General features: G+C 37.6%; 2 protein-coding genes across 2 annotated transcripts; one reads left to right on the top strand and one right to left on the bottom strand.

Annotated features, from left to right (window-relative positions):
- The first annotated feature begins 366 nt into the window (after positions 1-366).
- On the top strand, positions 367-8,258 carry LOC103326904 (pleiotropic drug resistance protein 2-like). The gene is made up of 20 exons (XM_089053562.1): positions 367-1,006; positions 1,332-1,452; positions 1,548-1,636; positions 1,840-1,924; positions 2,039-2,329; positions 2,414-2,504; positions 2,715-3,615; positions 3,736-3,896; positions 4,047-4,150; positions 4,276-4,435; positions 4,524-4,601; positions 4,813-4,949; positions 5,245-5,577; positions 5,775-6,065; positions 6,155-6,238; positions 6,533-6,666; positions 6,765-6,992; positions 7,125-7,296; positions 7,391-7,645; positions 7,749-8,258. Exons 1-20 carry the CDS (start codon positions 645-647, stop codon positions 8,016-8,018), a joined length of 4,347 nt encoding a protein of 1,448 aa, XP_088909688.1. The 5' UTR covers positions 367-644; the 3' UTR covers positions 8,019-8,258.
- A 122-nt stretch (positions 8,259-8,380) lies between these two features.
- MC9 (metacaspase 9) lies at positions 8,381-9,924 on the bottom strand. The gene is given in 3 exon segments (XM_008229146.3): positions 8,381-8,866; positions 8,869-9,159; positions 9,481-9,924. Coding segments are annotated over 3 exon segments (978 nt in total). The 5' UTR covers positions 9,851-9,924; the 3' UTR covers positions 8,381-8,549.
- Positions 9,925-12,268: the final 2,344 nt, after the last annotated feature.

Below are 12,268 nucleotides of genomic sequence, written 5' to 3'. Positions count from 1 at the left end.
AGGAAAGGTACACATGGCTTTCACCGTACACCCTCATTATAGTCCGTTAGATTCAAATCCTAAACCTCATCCTACGGTCAGAAAATATATATGACGTTCTTCTTTTTCCACGCTGATTCGCCGAACCCGTCCGCGGGACGAAGATATAAAGAAGCAGTCCCAGTTTGACCGACGACCATCAAACACACACAGGAAAAATTAAAGACACCAAAAAAAAAGAGACTTAAAAAATATTAAGAAAGTAAAACAAAAAACAGTTGGAGAGAGAGGAGACGACGACTCTCTCTATCTGTCTCACAGAAGACTTTCTTCTTTGTCCTGCTGGTCTTGTTGGTCTATATAAGGCTGACCCGAAACCCATGGCAAAAATATCTCTCTCTTTCTTTCTTCTCTCTTCTTTTCACATTTTCTCGTTCTTCACCAAAAACCAAGTGCAAAAGTGTGAAGAGTTTTAAGAAGGCAAGAATTAACAATTCATTCTTTGGGTGCAGATTTGATTTTTTTCAACTTGAGCAGTCCAAGCTGCTTTGAACATAGAGTTCAACCGGTTTCTAAAATTGGGTTCACCTAATTTGCTCTGTTTTTCAAACCCATCAGTTGAAATCTCGAGTTTTGAGTGATTTGATCGGTTTTGGGAATTAAAAATGGCGGCGGCATTAGCCGGAGATGATCTGGCAAGGCAGTCTAGCAGCCGGCGGAGCTGGCGGTCGACGAGTGTTCGGGAAATGTGGAACGCGCCGGACGTGTTTCAGCGGAGTGGGCGGCAGCAGGCGGTGGATGAGGAGGAGGAGCTCAAGTGGGCAGCTATAGAGAGGCTGCCCACTTATGACAGGATGAGGAGGGGGATGTTGAGACAGGCCATGAGCAATGGGAGGGTTATAACTGAAGAAGTTGATGTTGCAAACCTCGGAGCTCAGGATAAGAAGCAGTTGATGGAGAGCATACTTAAGGTTGTTGAGGAGGATAATGAGAGGTTCTTGCAGAGGCTCAGAGCCAGAAATGACAGGTTTGTCTCTATTTCGGTTTTCTGTAGTTTGGTTGATCAGAAAAGCATGAAGTGAAAAATTAGAGTTGGATTTGAAATTGTGAGAAAAGGGAAATAACTAAAATTTCCAATCTGAAATTGTTTGGTTTGGAGCTTGAGAAAACATAATCACTGCTTAATTGTCTGCATGATTCAATCAACTATAGCCTTCCGGGGAGGTCAAAGTTTAAATCTTTGAAAATAAAACATAAAACCAGATGATATAAAGATGTATTTTTCCTTTGGTTTCTTGCTAACCATGTTTGATTTGGATGACCTTGTAATTTGTGTTTTACTTTGGAAACAGGGTTGGTATTGAGGTTCCTAAGGTTGAAGTTAGATTCCAGAATGTATCAATAGAGGGAGATGCATATGTTGGCACCAGAGCACTTCCAACTCTGCTAAATTCCACCTTGAATCAACTAGAGGTATTGTTTCAGCGTTTCTTAATCCCAAACCTCACTTCTTAATCTTGCTTCTGCTAGTGAATCTTAGGTTTCTAAATTTCTATATCTGTGAATAGGGACTAATTGGATTGATTGGACTCTCACCGTCAAAGAAAAGAGTTGTCAAGATACTCCAAGATGTGAGCGGTATTATTAAACCATCAAGGTATGCTCATGGGTTTCCATATCTAAGATCTTTGCAGGACTAGTACAAGTTTTGTTGCATCAATGAAAAAAATCTAGTCAGTTATCATTAACAAAGTCATTTGTTCCTCTGAAAGATGATGGAAACTATTTTATTGGTATGCTACTCATGCGAGGTAGTTTTGTTTCTGAACTCCATCATGAGCTTATTGTTTTGTTTCTCAGGATGACACTGCTTCTTGGACCTCCTTCGTCAGGAAAAACAACACTGTTAAAAGCACTTGCTGGAAAGCTTGATAAGGATCTAAGGGTTTGTCATCCTCTCTATCTCCTTAGTTTTTTTTTTATCAGTTTATGTCAATTTTATTAGTGTGCATACATGTACACTGTTTAGCATGTATTAATAAGTTGGGGTTATAAACAGGAAACTGGGAAAGTGACCTACTGTGGCCATGAATTCAAGGAATTTGTGCCTCAGAGAACCTCTGCTTATATTAGTCAGCATGATCTTCATTATGGTGAGATGACAGTTCGTGAAACATTGGATTTCTCTGGACGTTGCCTGGGAGTTGGAACCAGGTATGATATGCTTGTAGAGTTGTCTAGACGGGAGAAAGATTCAGGCATCAAACCAGATCCTGAGATTGATGCATTCATGAAAGCCACATCTATGACAGGCCAGGAAACTAGTTTGATCACAGATTATGTTCTCAAGGTTTGTTGACTCAGTTAGAAGGTTGTCTCCTTGGCTTTCGTATTCTTATTGTACAAGGCTAACGTCTTATAATTATTTTGATAGATACTTGGACTTGATATCTGTGCTGATATTATGGTGGGTGATGACATGAGAAGGGGCATATCTGGTGGACAAAAGAAACGTGTAACTACTGGTATGTTACTCTGTCATGGAAATTTTGCTTGTTTACTTTTAAAACATTTCTTAGATTTTCTATATGCTTAGGCACCAATGCGGTTTATGTCCACTGGACCTTTTCTTTCTTACAAACCCTTTTTAGTCTGGCTTCGCAGGGTAGGAATGATAATTAAGGTACAAACATATGTCCTTGTATTATAATCTGTTGTGTTTGCTCTGAATGCAGGAGAAATGTTGGTTGGACCAGCGAAAGCATTTTTCATGGATGAAATATCAACAGGGCTGGACAGTTCCACAACCTTTCAGATTGTGAAGTTCATGAGACAGATGGTTCATATCATGGATGTGTCTATGGTCATCTCTCTCTTGCAACCAGCACCTGAGTCTTATGATCTTTTTGATGACATTATCCTTCTTTCTGAGGGTCAGATTGTCTACCAAGGCCCGCGTGAGAATGTTCTGGAATTCTTTGAATTTATGGGGTTCAGATGCCCAGACAGAAAGGGTGTTGCAGACTTTTTGCAAGAAGTGACCTCAAAGAAGGACCAAGAACAATACTGGTATAAGAAAAACCAACCTTATAGATATGTCTCAGTATCTGATTTCGTTCGGGCTTTTACGACTTTCCATGTTGGCCAACGGCTTGTGGAAGAACTAAGAGTTCCATACGATAAACGAACAGTCCATCCTGCTGCATTGGTGAAGGAAAAGTATGGAATATCCAATATGGAGATCTTCAAGGCATGCTTTGCGAGGGAATGGTTGCTGATGAAGCGTAACTCTTTTGTATACATATTCAAAACTACCCAGATAACAATCATGGCTACAATTGCTCTGACAGTATTCTTAAGAACAGAAATGAAAGCTGGACAAGCACAAGATTCGGCAAAATTTTGGGGAGCACTGTTTTTCAGTCTCATTAACGTTATGTTTAATGGAATGGCAGAGCTTGCCATGACAGTTTTCAGGCTTCCTGTGTTCTTCAAACAAAGGGATGCTTTGTTCTTCCCTGGCTGGGCCTTTGGCTTGCCCATTTGGCTAACCAGAATTCCCATTTCAGTGATGGAATCTGGGATATGGATCATTTTGACATACTACTCCATTGGATTTGCACCTGCTGCCAGTAGGTGAGCTTTAATTTATCAGCAATATTATTCTCGGAAGCTTTAGTTTTTTGATACTAAATAAATGATGAAGGATATTGCAACCTAGTTAATTTTTAATCTTACATATGCCAATATGTTCAGGTTCTTCAAACAGTTCTTGGCTTTCTTTGGTATACACCAGATGGCTCTCTCCCTCTTCCGTTTCATTGCTGCCCTTGGTAGAAGTGAGGTTGTTTCTGGCACAATTGGTTCTTTTACATTGCTACTCGTGTTTGTCCTAGGAGGTTTTGTTGTTGCTAAAGGTTAGAAATCCTTCTCATTTCAATATCAAAGCTACTGCATTGACCAATTTGATACCAGCACTTTCTATGGACTTCTGAATAATTGCATTAATGACTGTTATTCCTTTCATATATTTTCAAATGTTCACAATATTCCATTGTGTTGTGCAGATGACATTTTGCCATGGATGATATGGGGCTACTATGTTTCACCTATGATGTATGGGCAAAATGCAATTGCTATCAATGAATTTCTTGATAAAAGATGGAGCTCTGTAAGTTCTCTTAAGCCTTAAATTGAATTCTCAGTATACCTTGAAAATAAAATAATTTTTTTTTTTTTATAAATCTAAGTTGATGTGTGTGTGTGCTTAATGAACTTTTTAATCCCTTTCCACAGCATGTCAACGGCAGCATTGATGACACAGTTGGAAAGGTACTTCTGAGGGAAAGAGGCCTGTTTACTACAGAGACTTGGTATTGGATTTGTGTTGGAGCACTCTTCGGGTTTTCTCTTCTTTTTAATGTTCTTTTCATTGGAGCACTGACCTTCTTAGATCGTAAGTGAACAATTTTCATTTGTCATTAGGTATAGTTATGGTAATGGATAAAGCACTGATTATTTGTTTCTTTTTTACTCAATTTCAGCTCTTAGTGAAACTAAAACTCTAATTGAGAATGACGACAACTCTGAAAGTAGGAAGAGGCGACAATCCAATCCAGAAGGTAAATAATAGGAGTTTCTAAAAGATGACACGTGCTTTATACATTTAGAGAAGTAGCCATTTTGCATCATTATGCTAGCTAGATAACATTATGCATCATTTTTTTTTATGTCATGTGGCAGGACAAATTCTATTGCATAACAATTACATCTTGAGCGTTAGCTTTGCTATCAAATTATTTTCTACGCCTAATAAATAGTGATCAATGGCAGGTATTGATATGCAAGTCAGAAATGCTCAAGGAATTGTTAGTGCCGAAAATAACCAAGCCAAACGAGGAATGGTTTTGCCCTTCCAGCCCCTCTCGCTTGCTTTCAACCATGTGAATTACTATGTGGATATGCCTGCCGTAAGTAACTTGCACATTTTTCCTCTGAGGTCTGAAGTTTTAATTTCAAGAATCTATATGGGAACTTATCAGAAGAAGCCGACACAGAATTGGAAATGAGACAGTGTCTTCTCTTCATATATAGTAGAAATATTTTACTTTAAAGCATTTTGCATAATTCGCTTTAGTTTAGGTTGACTTTTTTTTAATGAACAGTTCCGCTGATTTAAGTCATGAATTCTAGAGCATATGATATAAAACAAATGTCATGGTTTAATGTGATTCTTCTTGGTAACAATTTTTGTGTCCTCACCAGGAAATGAAGACCCAAGGGATTGAAGAGACCCGACTGCAACTTCTACGAGATGTTAGTGGTGCATTTAGGCCAGGTGTTTTGACTGCATTAGTTGGTGTCAGTGGTGCTGGAAAGACCACCTTGATGGATGTCTTAGCTGGAAGAAAGACCGGCGGCTATATTGAAGGAAGTATTACGATCTCTGGTTACCCAAAGAACCAAGCCACATTTGCCCGGGTCAGCGGTTACTGTGAACAGAATGACATTCATTCACCATTTGTTACTGTCTATGAATCTCTCCTATACTCTGCCTGGCTACGTATTTCCAAGGATGTCAAGACGGAGACACGAAAGGTATGCTATTTATTTGACACCTAAAACAGTTCTAACCTTTAATTTCTGATAATACAATGTAATGTGTCTACATCAGTCTTTTTCACCTAAAAAGAAGTCATAGTTAATCGCCAAAATGACAATCATGTTGCTCCATATTTAAGAACAGGATGAGACGGATGATGTTGCTGACCCTGATTTTCTTTTTCTTATCTTAGATGTTTGTTGATGAGGTTATGGACTTGGTGGAGCTTAACCCATTGAGGAATGCTTTAGTTGGACTTCCAGGAGTTGATGGACTTTCGACCGAGCAGAGAAAGAGGCTCACCATTGCTGTAGAATTAGTTGCCAACCCTTCCATCATCTTTATGGATGAGCCAACGTCAGGTCTTGATGCTAGAGCAGCTGCAATTGTTATGCGTACTGTGAGAAACACTGTGGATACAGGACGAACTGTTGTCTGTACAATTCACCAACCTAGCATTGACATTTTTGAAGCATTTGATGAGGTATGATTTGATTTTTAATCTGTTAAATCTGTAGCATTGTTCATTATTTTAAGTACTATATTTCACATTAGTTTTGTTTTGCATTGCAGCTTTTCTTAATGAAAAGAGGAGGACAGGTGATTTATGCAGGTCCTCTAGGTCGCCAGTCTCACAAGCTTGTTGAATACTTTGAGGTAAGTTTATGCTCAAATCATTATCCATGGATCCAAAAGTTAATAGTTGGTCTAAACCTGACTTAGACCCAACTTCAGTAAAAAAAATCTTTCAAACATCAATCTCACGTAATCCATATACATCTCACTCCCAACATATTTATTTGTGGGCTTTAATTTGTTGTTATGCAAATGCAAGTTTCTAGAACCATGAATATTATTAAGGATCAAATATGTTTCAATCATGGAAAAAGTTGTCCTCTACCAAAGGGGTTTTATAGTTAAAAGTTTGACTTTATCTATTTCACCTTGCAGGCTATTCCAGGGGTTTCCAAGATCAAAGAAGGTTACAATCCTGCTACCTGGATGTTAGAGGTCAGCTCTGCTTCAATTGAAGCTCAAAATGATGTGGACTTTGCAGAAATATTTGCAAACTCTGATCTCTATAGGTAAGTTGCATGTAACTTCGTTTTTCCTCATTTCTATCATTGCCACTCACTTGTCGTTGTGTGTTAAATTTTTCTTCATTTTTGTTTAATTTGTTCAGGAGAAATCAGGAACTTATCAAGGAACTAAGCATACCAGAACCAGGCTCCAAGGATCTTTACTTCCCCACCCAGTACTCCCAAAGCTTTTTAACTCAGTGCAAGGCTTGCTTCTGGAAACAAAACTGGTCATACTGGAGGAACTCACGGTACAATGCCATTAGGTTTTTCATGACAATTTGCATCGGAGTATTATTTGGTATTATCTTCTGGGGCAAAGGAGATGATATGTAAGTTTAAGAACTTTATTATGAGCTGCATCTTTCGTACATATTATTCTTTGAATTTTGTGATTCAGTTGCATGTTCTTTGCTATAAGTGTCACGTATATGATGTTTAACTGTATATTATCTTGTGAACAGACACAAGCAACAAGACCTGATTAATCTTTTGGGAGCTACCTATTCTGCTATTCTTTTCCTTGGAGCTAGCAATGCTTCTGCTGTGCAATCTGTGGTTGCGGTTGAACGAACAGTTTTCTATCGTGAAAGAGCAGCGGGAATGTATTCAGAGTTGCCATATGCATTTGCTCAGGTAAGATATTGGAAGTTATGCTTGGTTACGTCTTAGCTTTTATATAACATTAAATCTCGTATCTTTGTTATTGATACATATATTGGTGTTGTAGGTGGCTATTGAGACAATTTATGTTGCAATCCAAACCTTTGTCTATTCCTGTCTTCTATTTTTCATGATCGGGTACAATTTTAAGGTGGAGAAGTTTCTGTACTTCTACTACTTCATATTCATGTGCTTTACCTACTTCTCAATGTACGGGATGATGGTGGTTGCCCTAACTCCTGGCCATCAAATTGCTGCAATTACTATGTCTTTCTTCTTGAGCTTCTGGAACTTGTTCTCTGGTTTCCTCATCCCCAGGCCGGTATGTCATTTGAAACTCATTTGTTCTTATACCAATGATTAATCTTGTTCCAAACCATCTCTTTTATTTCTGCAATCATAACAATTGAATCTCACTCTTGCAGCTAATTCCCATCTGGTGGAGGTGGTACTACTGGGGCTCTCCTGTTGCTTGGACAATCTATGGCATCTTCACATCCCAAGTTGGTGACATAAAGACAGATATCATAGTTAATATTGACGAAAGAAAAGCTGTTGATGTATTCCTTAAAGATTTTTTAGGTTTTGAGTACGATTTTCTGATCCCTGTTGTCATTGCTCATGTTGCTTGGGTCCTCCTCTTCTTCTTTGTCTTTGCATACGGCATCAAGTTCTTGAACTTCCAAAGGAGATAAGCAAATTCACTGTGCAGCAGTGAAGAACCTTAAGAATGTGAAATAGATAGCTTGAGTGTACAACATTATAATTAGAGAGACAAAATTTGTCCTCTCTTTTTGTCATTTCATTTTTGCTTTTGCTTCATACGTTTGTGTAATTTAGTTTGTCTTGGATACCTTTTCCTTAATACTTTGTATAGCTATTTTTATTCTTGAATATTTAATAGAAGGACCTTGTGAATGTTCTTTTCAACAAAAGATGTCTTCAACCTTGTCATAACTTAAAAAGGTTCGTGGTTTACTGCTATATTTTCCCCCACGGGAGGCCTGATGAGTAAGAATTTATTCAACCAAAGAATTCAGTAATGCCTCACTTGAGCTGAACAAAGAAACAGTAGATAATAGGCAGATTCTAATAAACTTGAGCTCTGAGAGGTTGCCACAAGAAAGTGGCAATATCAGTGCCCTCTTTATTTACACGAAGAAAACAATAAGCAAGTGATATGGTCTTACATTACTTATTAGACAAATCATAGCATAACCAATATCTCATAAACTTGAGCTGATATGAGATTCGCATAAGAAAGTTGCATCAGCATTCTCATCATTGCAATAGAGACAAGGGTGCTGCTCAAAGCCTTGTTCTCTCAAAACTTGTCTAGCAAGCATCACAACCTGTCTATTGCTTAGGTCAGCCTCATGCTCCTTCAACACCATTTGAACTGCATTGCTGAATGCACCACATGCCTTTCCTCTAGTCATGACCGGGTTCGTCATGTCAGCAGAAGTCTCATTTGCTTGACACCCACTTAGTAAGATTCCCTCATCAGGGTTCGATGACTCGAACATGTTGAGTAGTTCGAGGGAGGCAAACGAAACTTGAGGCTGGCATCTGCTGCAAACAACTCTAACAAGTGGGTTGCAATGTCAGATGTGTTTATGCTTGTCAATGATGCGAGGTGGTGTAATATGGACTCAAAAGGAATGCCCTTAGGCTTAGAGGAAACTGATGGGGATGTGTTGCTAATTTCAGTGACATGAGAAGGTCCAATCTGCTCTTTCTCCTTGTCAATGAGCCCTCCACTGTGGCATGAGTCTGACAGGATTGTAAAGCTTGCTCCCTTTGGCAAGCGGTTTACTAGTTGTCTGAAATCCACGTCTGCACATAAAAGTTACCAATAAATTAACCACGTTATTTTCACCGACTTCCAAGTTTACAACTCGTCTCATACTCACACTTGCTATCCGTGCATGTTGTAATTAGTTATATATTTAACTAATTGAACAATAGCAAAAATGCATAAGGGTCTTACTGTGAATCAGGAAAAGATACCACATTGTAGACCACATCTCTATGATAGAGGCGGGATGTATAAAGCGAAATCTCACCTCTATAATTACTCATTAGAACATTAAATTACTAAAATTAACATGTATACAAGAGATTAAACAATTGAACAATTAGATTAAAAGCACCCACCAGTGATGAGATTGAAATCACAAGGCACAATAGCCTCATCCTGCCTGAAGTGGTTGCCTGGCTTCAATGAAGGGATCCTTGTTCCATGGCCACTATAGTGAAAATACAAGACATCACCTGGCTTAGCTTGATCAACCATTGCACCAAGTGCCTTCTTAATATTTGCACCTGTGGGCATGACTGAGGAAGAAGAACCTGCAGCTGCAGCATCAGTCAACAGCTGAATGTTTCCTGGATCAAACCCAAAGCGATCCACAAGCGTGCCTCTCATGGCCACCACATCATTTATGCAACCATGCAGCTCATTTCTGGTGTTTGGGTAATTGCAGCCCACCAAAACTGCCAACCTCTTCTTGTTTTCATTCTCCATAATTATAATTTGCAGGCAATAATCTGAGTGTAAATTGTAGACCAATAAATTAATTTTGTCACCCAATTTACAAGTTTTTGTGTCTGCGATTTGGTCTCTTCCTAAGTTTTGGTTTTATACATATTGTTGCTGGAGTGTCAATGCCTCGCTTGAAATTTCATTCAAGTTACATTGGCATGCTTTGGATTGGCTTCCAAGCCTGGGAAGGTTTCTGCATTTTAAAGTCTAGTCCTTCTTCCTTTCAAGAATTAGAAAATAAAATAAAAATAAAAATTCGGTGAAAATAATAAGTTAACAAAGCCTCGCAAATAAAAAGTGGAATTGTCTCTCTTCATCATTTGTGGGAATAAATTCCCAGTTTTTTTTTTCTTTGAATACATAGAATTTGCTACTTCTATATTTTCTTTACATGACTTATGTTCTTTCTCACCCTAGGTTTTCTATTATTTGGGTGAACATGATTTAATTTCCAATGCCCATGGAGCTAGTTACTCATTCGACTCGATATTCATACTCTTCTTGGTAAGAACGTTGTTGTGTTTTAAGATTGGAGAAAGAAAATATGTAAATTTTAATAAGGTGCTATGTGGAGAACAAAAGTAAAGTAGACCATGGTAATGTAAATCAAAGCAGATGATCCGAATCCATAGAACAATTGTCAATGGGCTGCATTAAATTCAATAATTATTTACTTTCTTTTTTATTCCCATAAATAGCATTAAATTATGCAATAATAATGGGTTAACACAATTGTAGTAAAATAGGAACACAAAAAAATTGACTAATTGAAATAATAAATATCGGCTGACTCATCATCTTGTTGTGGTAAGTTTGCAGACATGGAAGGCTAATCATTGAGTTTCCATAAAAAATAAAAACGCGTGTGTGTTTTTCCTAGAACATCATTCCATTTCCTAAAATTTAATGACCAATATTAGTATTAGTACATGGTATTGTTCACTTATGATAACTAGAACATTTCCAAAGAGCTAAACATAATCAAGTGTCACTTCTGAATTAAATCCGGTCATTCCATTAAATATAAGAACCTAATTATTTTTAACCATGTGTTGTAAACTTACAAGGTTATTTTAGCTAGTCCTTTTTGAAGAGACTATTCCAACCATACTCTCATGATACCCATCATATGTGATTTTACCATTTTTTTGACTTCAAACTTGTTGGTACGAAGATTATATCAACTTTCAATCCACTTTTCTCTTGAAATTAACTTATGCGGCTAATAAACTGGGCATCTCTCTCCATATTGTAGAGAGCGTTTCCCCCAATTTTGTGATGGGTGTTAATTCTCCCCAGTTTTGTGTGGGGTTTTTTTTTTTCTCCCAGTATTTTTGATCGGATTTTAAGGTTCCTTTGTCTTGCGAAGGTGGGAGTCATTAGATCTAGGTGTATCTTTCATTACTGGGTTCACAAAAAGAAAAGAAAAGAGGATTTATGTTTGATACGCCATCACCATGCATCCCCTTTTATAGTCCGTCTGATTCAATATCCCAACTCTCATTTCTAATCCAACGGTCCAAAATGTCCTATTATAATATAACTATCTTAAAAGCGAAGCATGTGATTCGTCGTTTTGTGCATTTCACGTTAAATATTTGAGGAAATTCAACTGTGGGATGAACTGGAAAGTTTTTGACTAACGACCCTCTAATCAAAACACACACAAGAATTGCTCACCATTTTAACTAAAGGGTCTATAGCCATAAATAGGTTAAATGACTAGCACACATTTATCTCCCCCTTTTTTCTCCTTCCCTTTTTTATATATAATTTCTTTCCTCCTCCTGCCCCGACTCCTCTCTTCTCCCTTTTCTCTCTCCTCTTCCCCCACTCTCTCCTGCTACTCTTCGATGTCTTAATTTTTTCTTCTACATCATCAACTGGCAACTTCTAATCCAGTTTAATAATTAATTACTATTAGTATCGTGGAACGAAATTGGAGACTCCATTATTATAGTTCTGTATTTTGTCTCCAGCCATATGTATACATAATACATATTTAGTTTATTTATGTAATAAAAACAAGAAAATAAGAAATGAACTAATTTGCATTTAAATTTCATTGATCAATCTAATCATACTAAGATCACAAAAAGCTTAATCTCAATAAGAAACCATGCATGTAATCAAAATTTAAACTGAGGGAGAGAGAGATACATAGGGGAGAGAGAAGGGTTGGGGAGGAGGAAATGAATCTGGTTCTCTTTTTCAATTTTTTTTTAAAATTTTCATATAAAAGAAACTAAGGACATAATCTTCAATAGTGGTGGTGAATCAAGTTCAAAAATGCATTTGGTCTAGCCTAATAGGAAATGACTTTGACTTGTAGATATTCTAATCCTCATTGCATCTTGATAGTTATTAGAGAGAGAACTCATGAATTCTCATAGGGGTGTG

Source organism: Prunus mume, linkage group LG1, assembly GCF_029339155.1.
Source record: "Prunus mume cultivar Tortuosa linkage group LG1, ASM2933915v1, whole genome shotgun sequence".
NCBI classification, from domain to species: domain Eukaryota; kingdom Viridiplantae; phylum Streptophyta; class Magnoliopsida; order Rosales; family Rosaceae; genus Prunus; species Prunus mume.
This window is presented reverse-complemented; position numbering and strand designations above follow the sequence as displayed.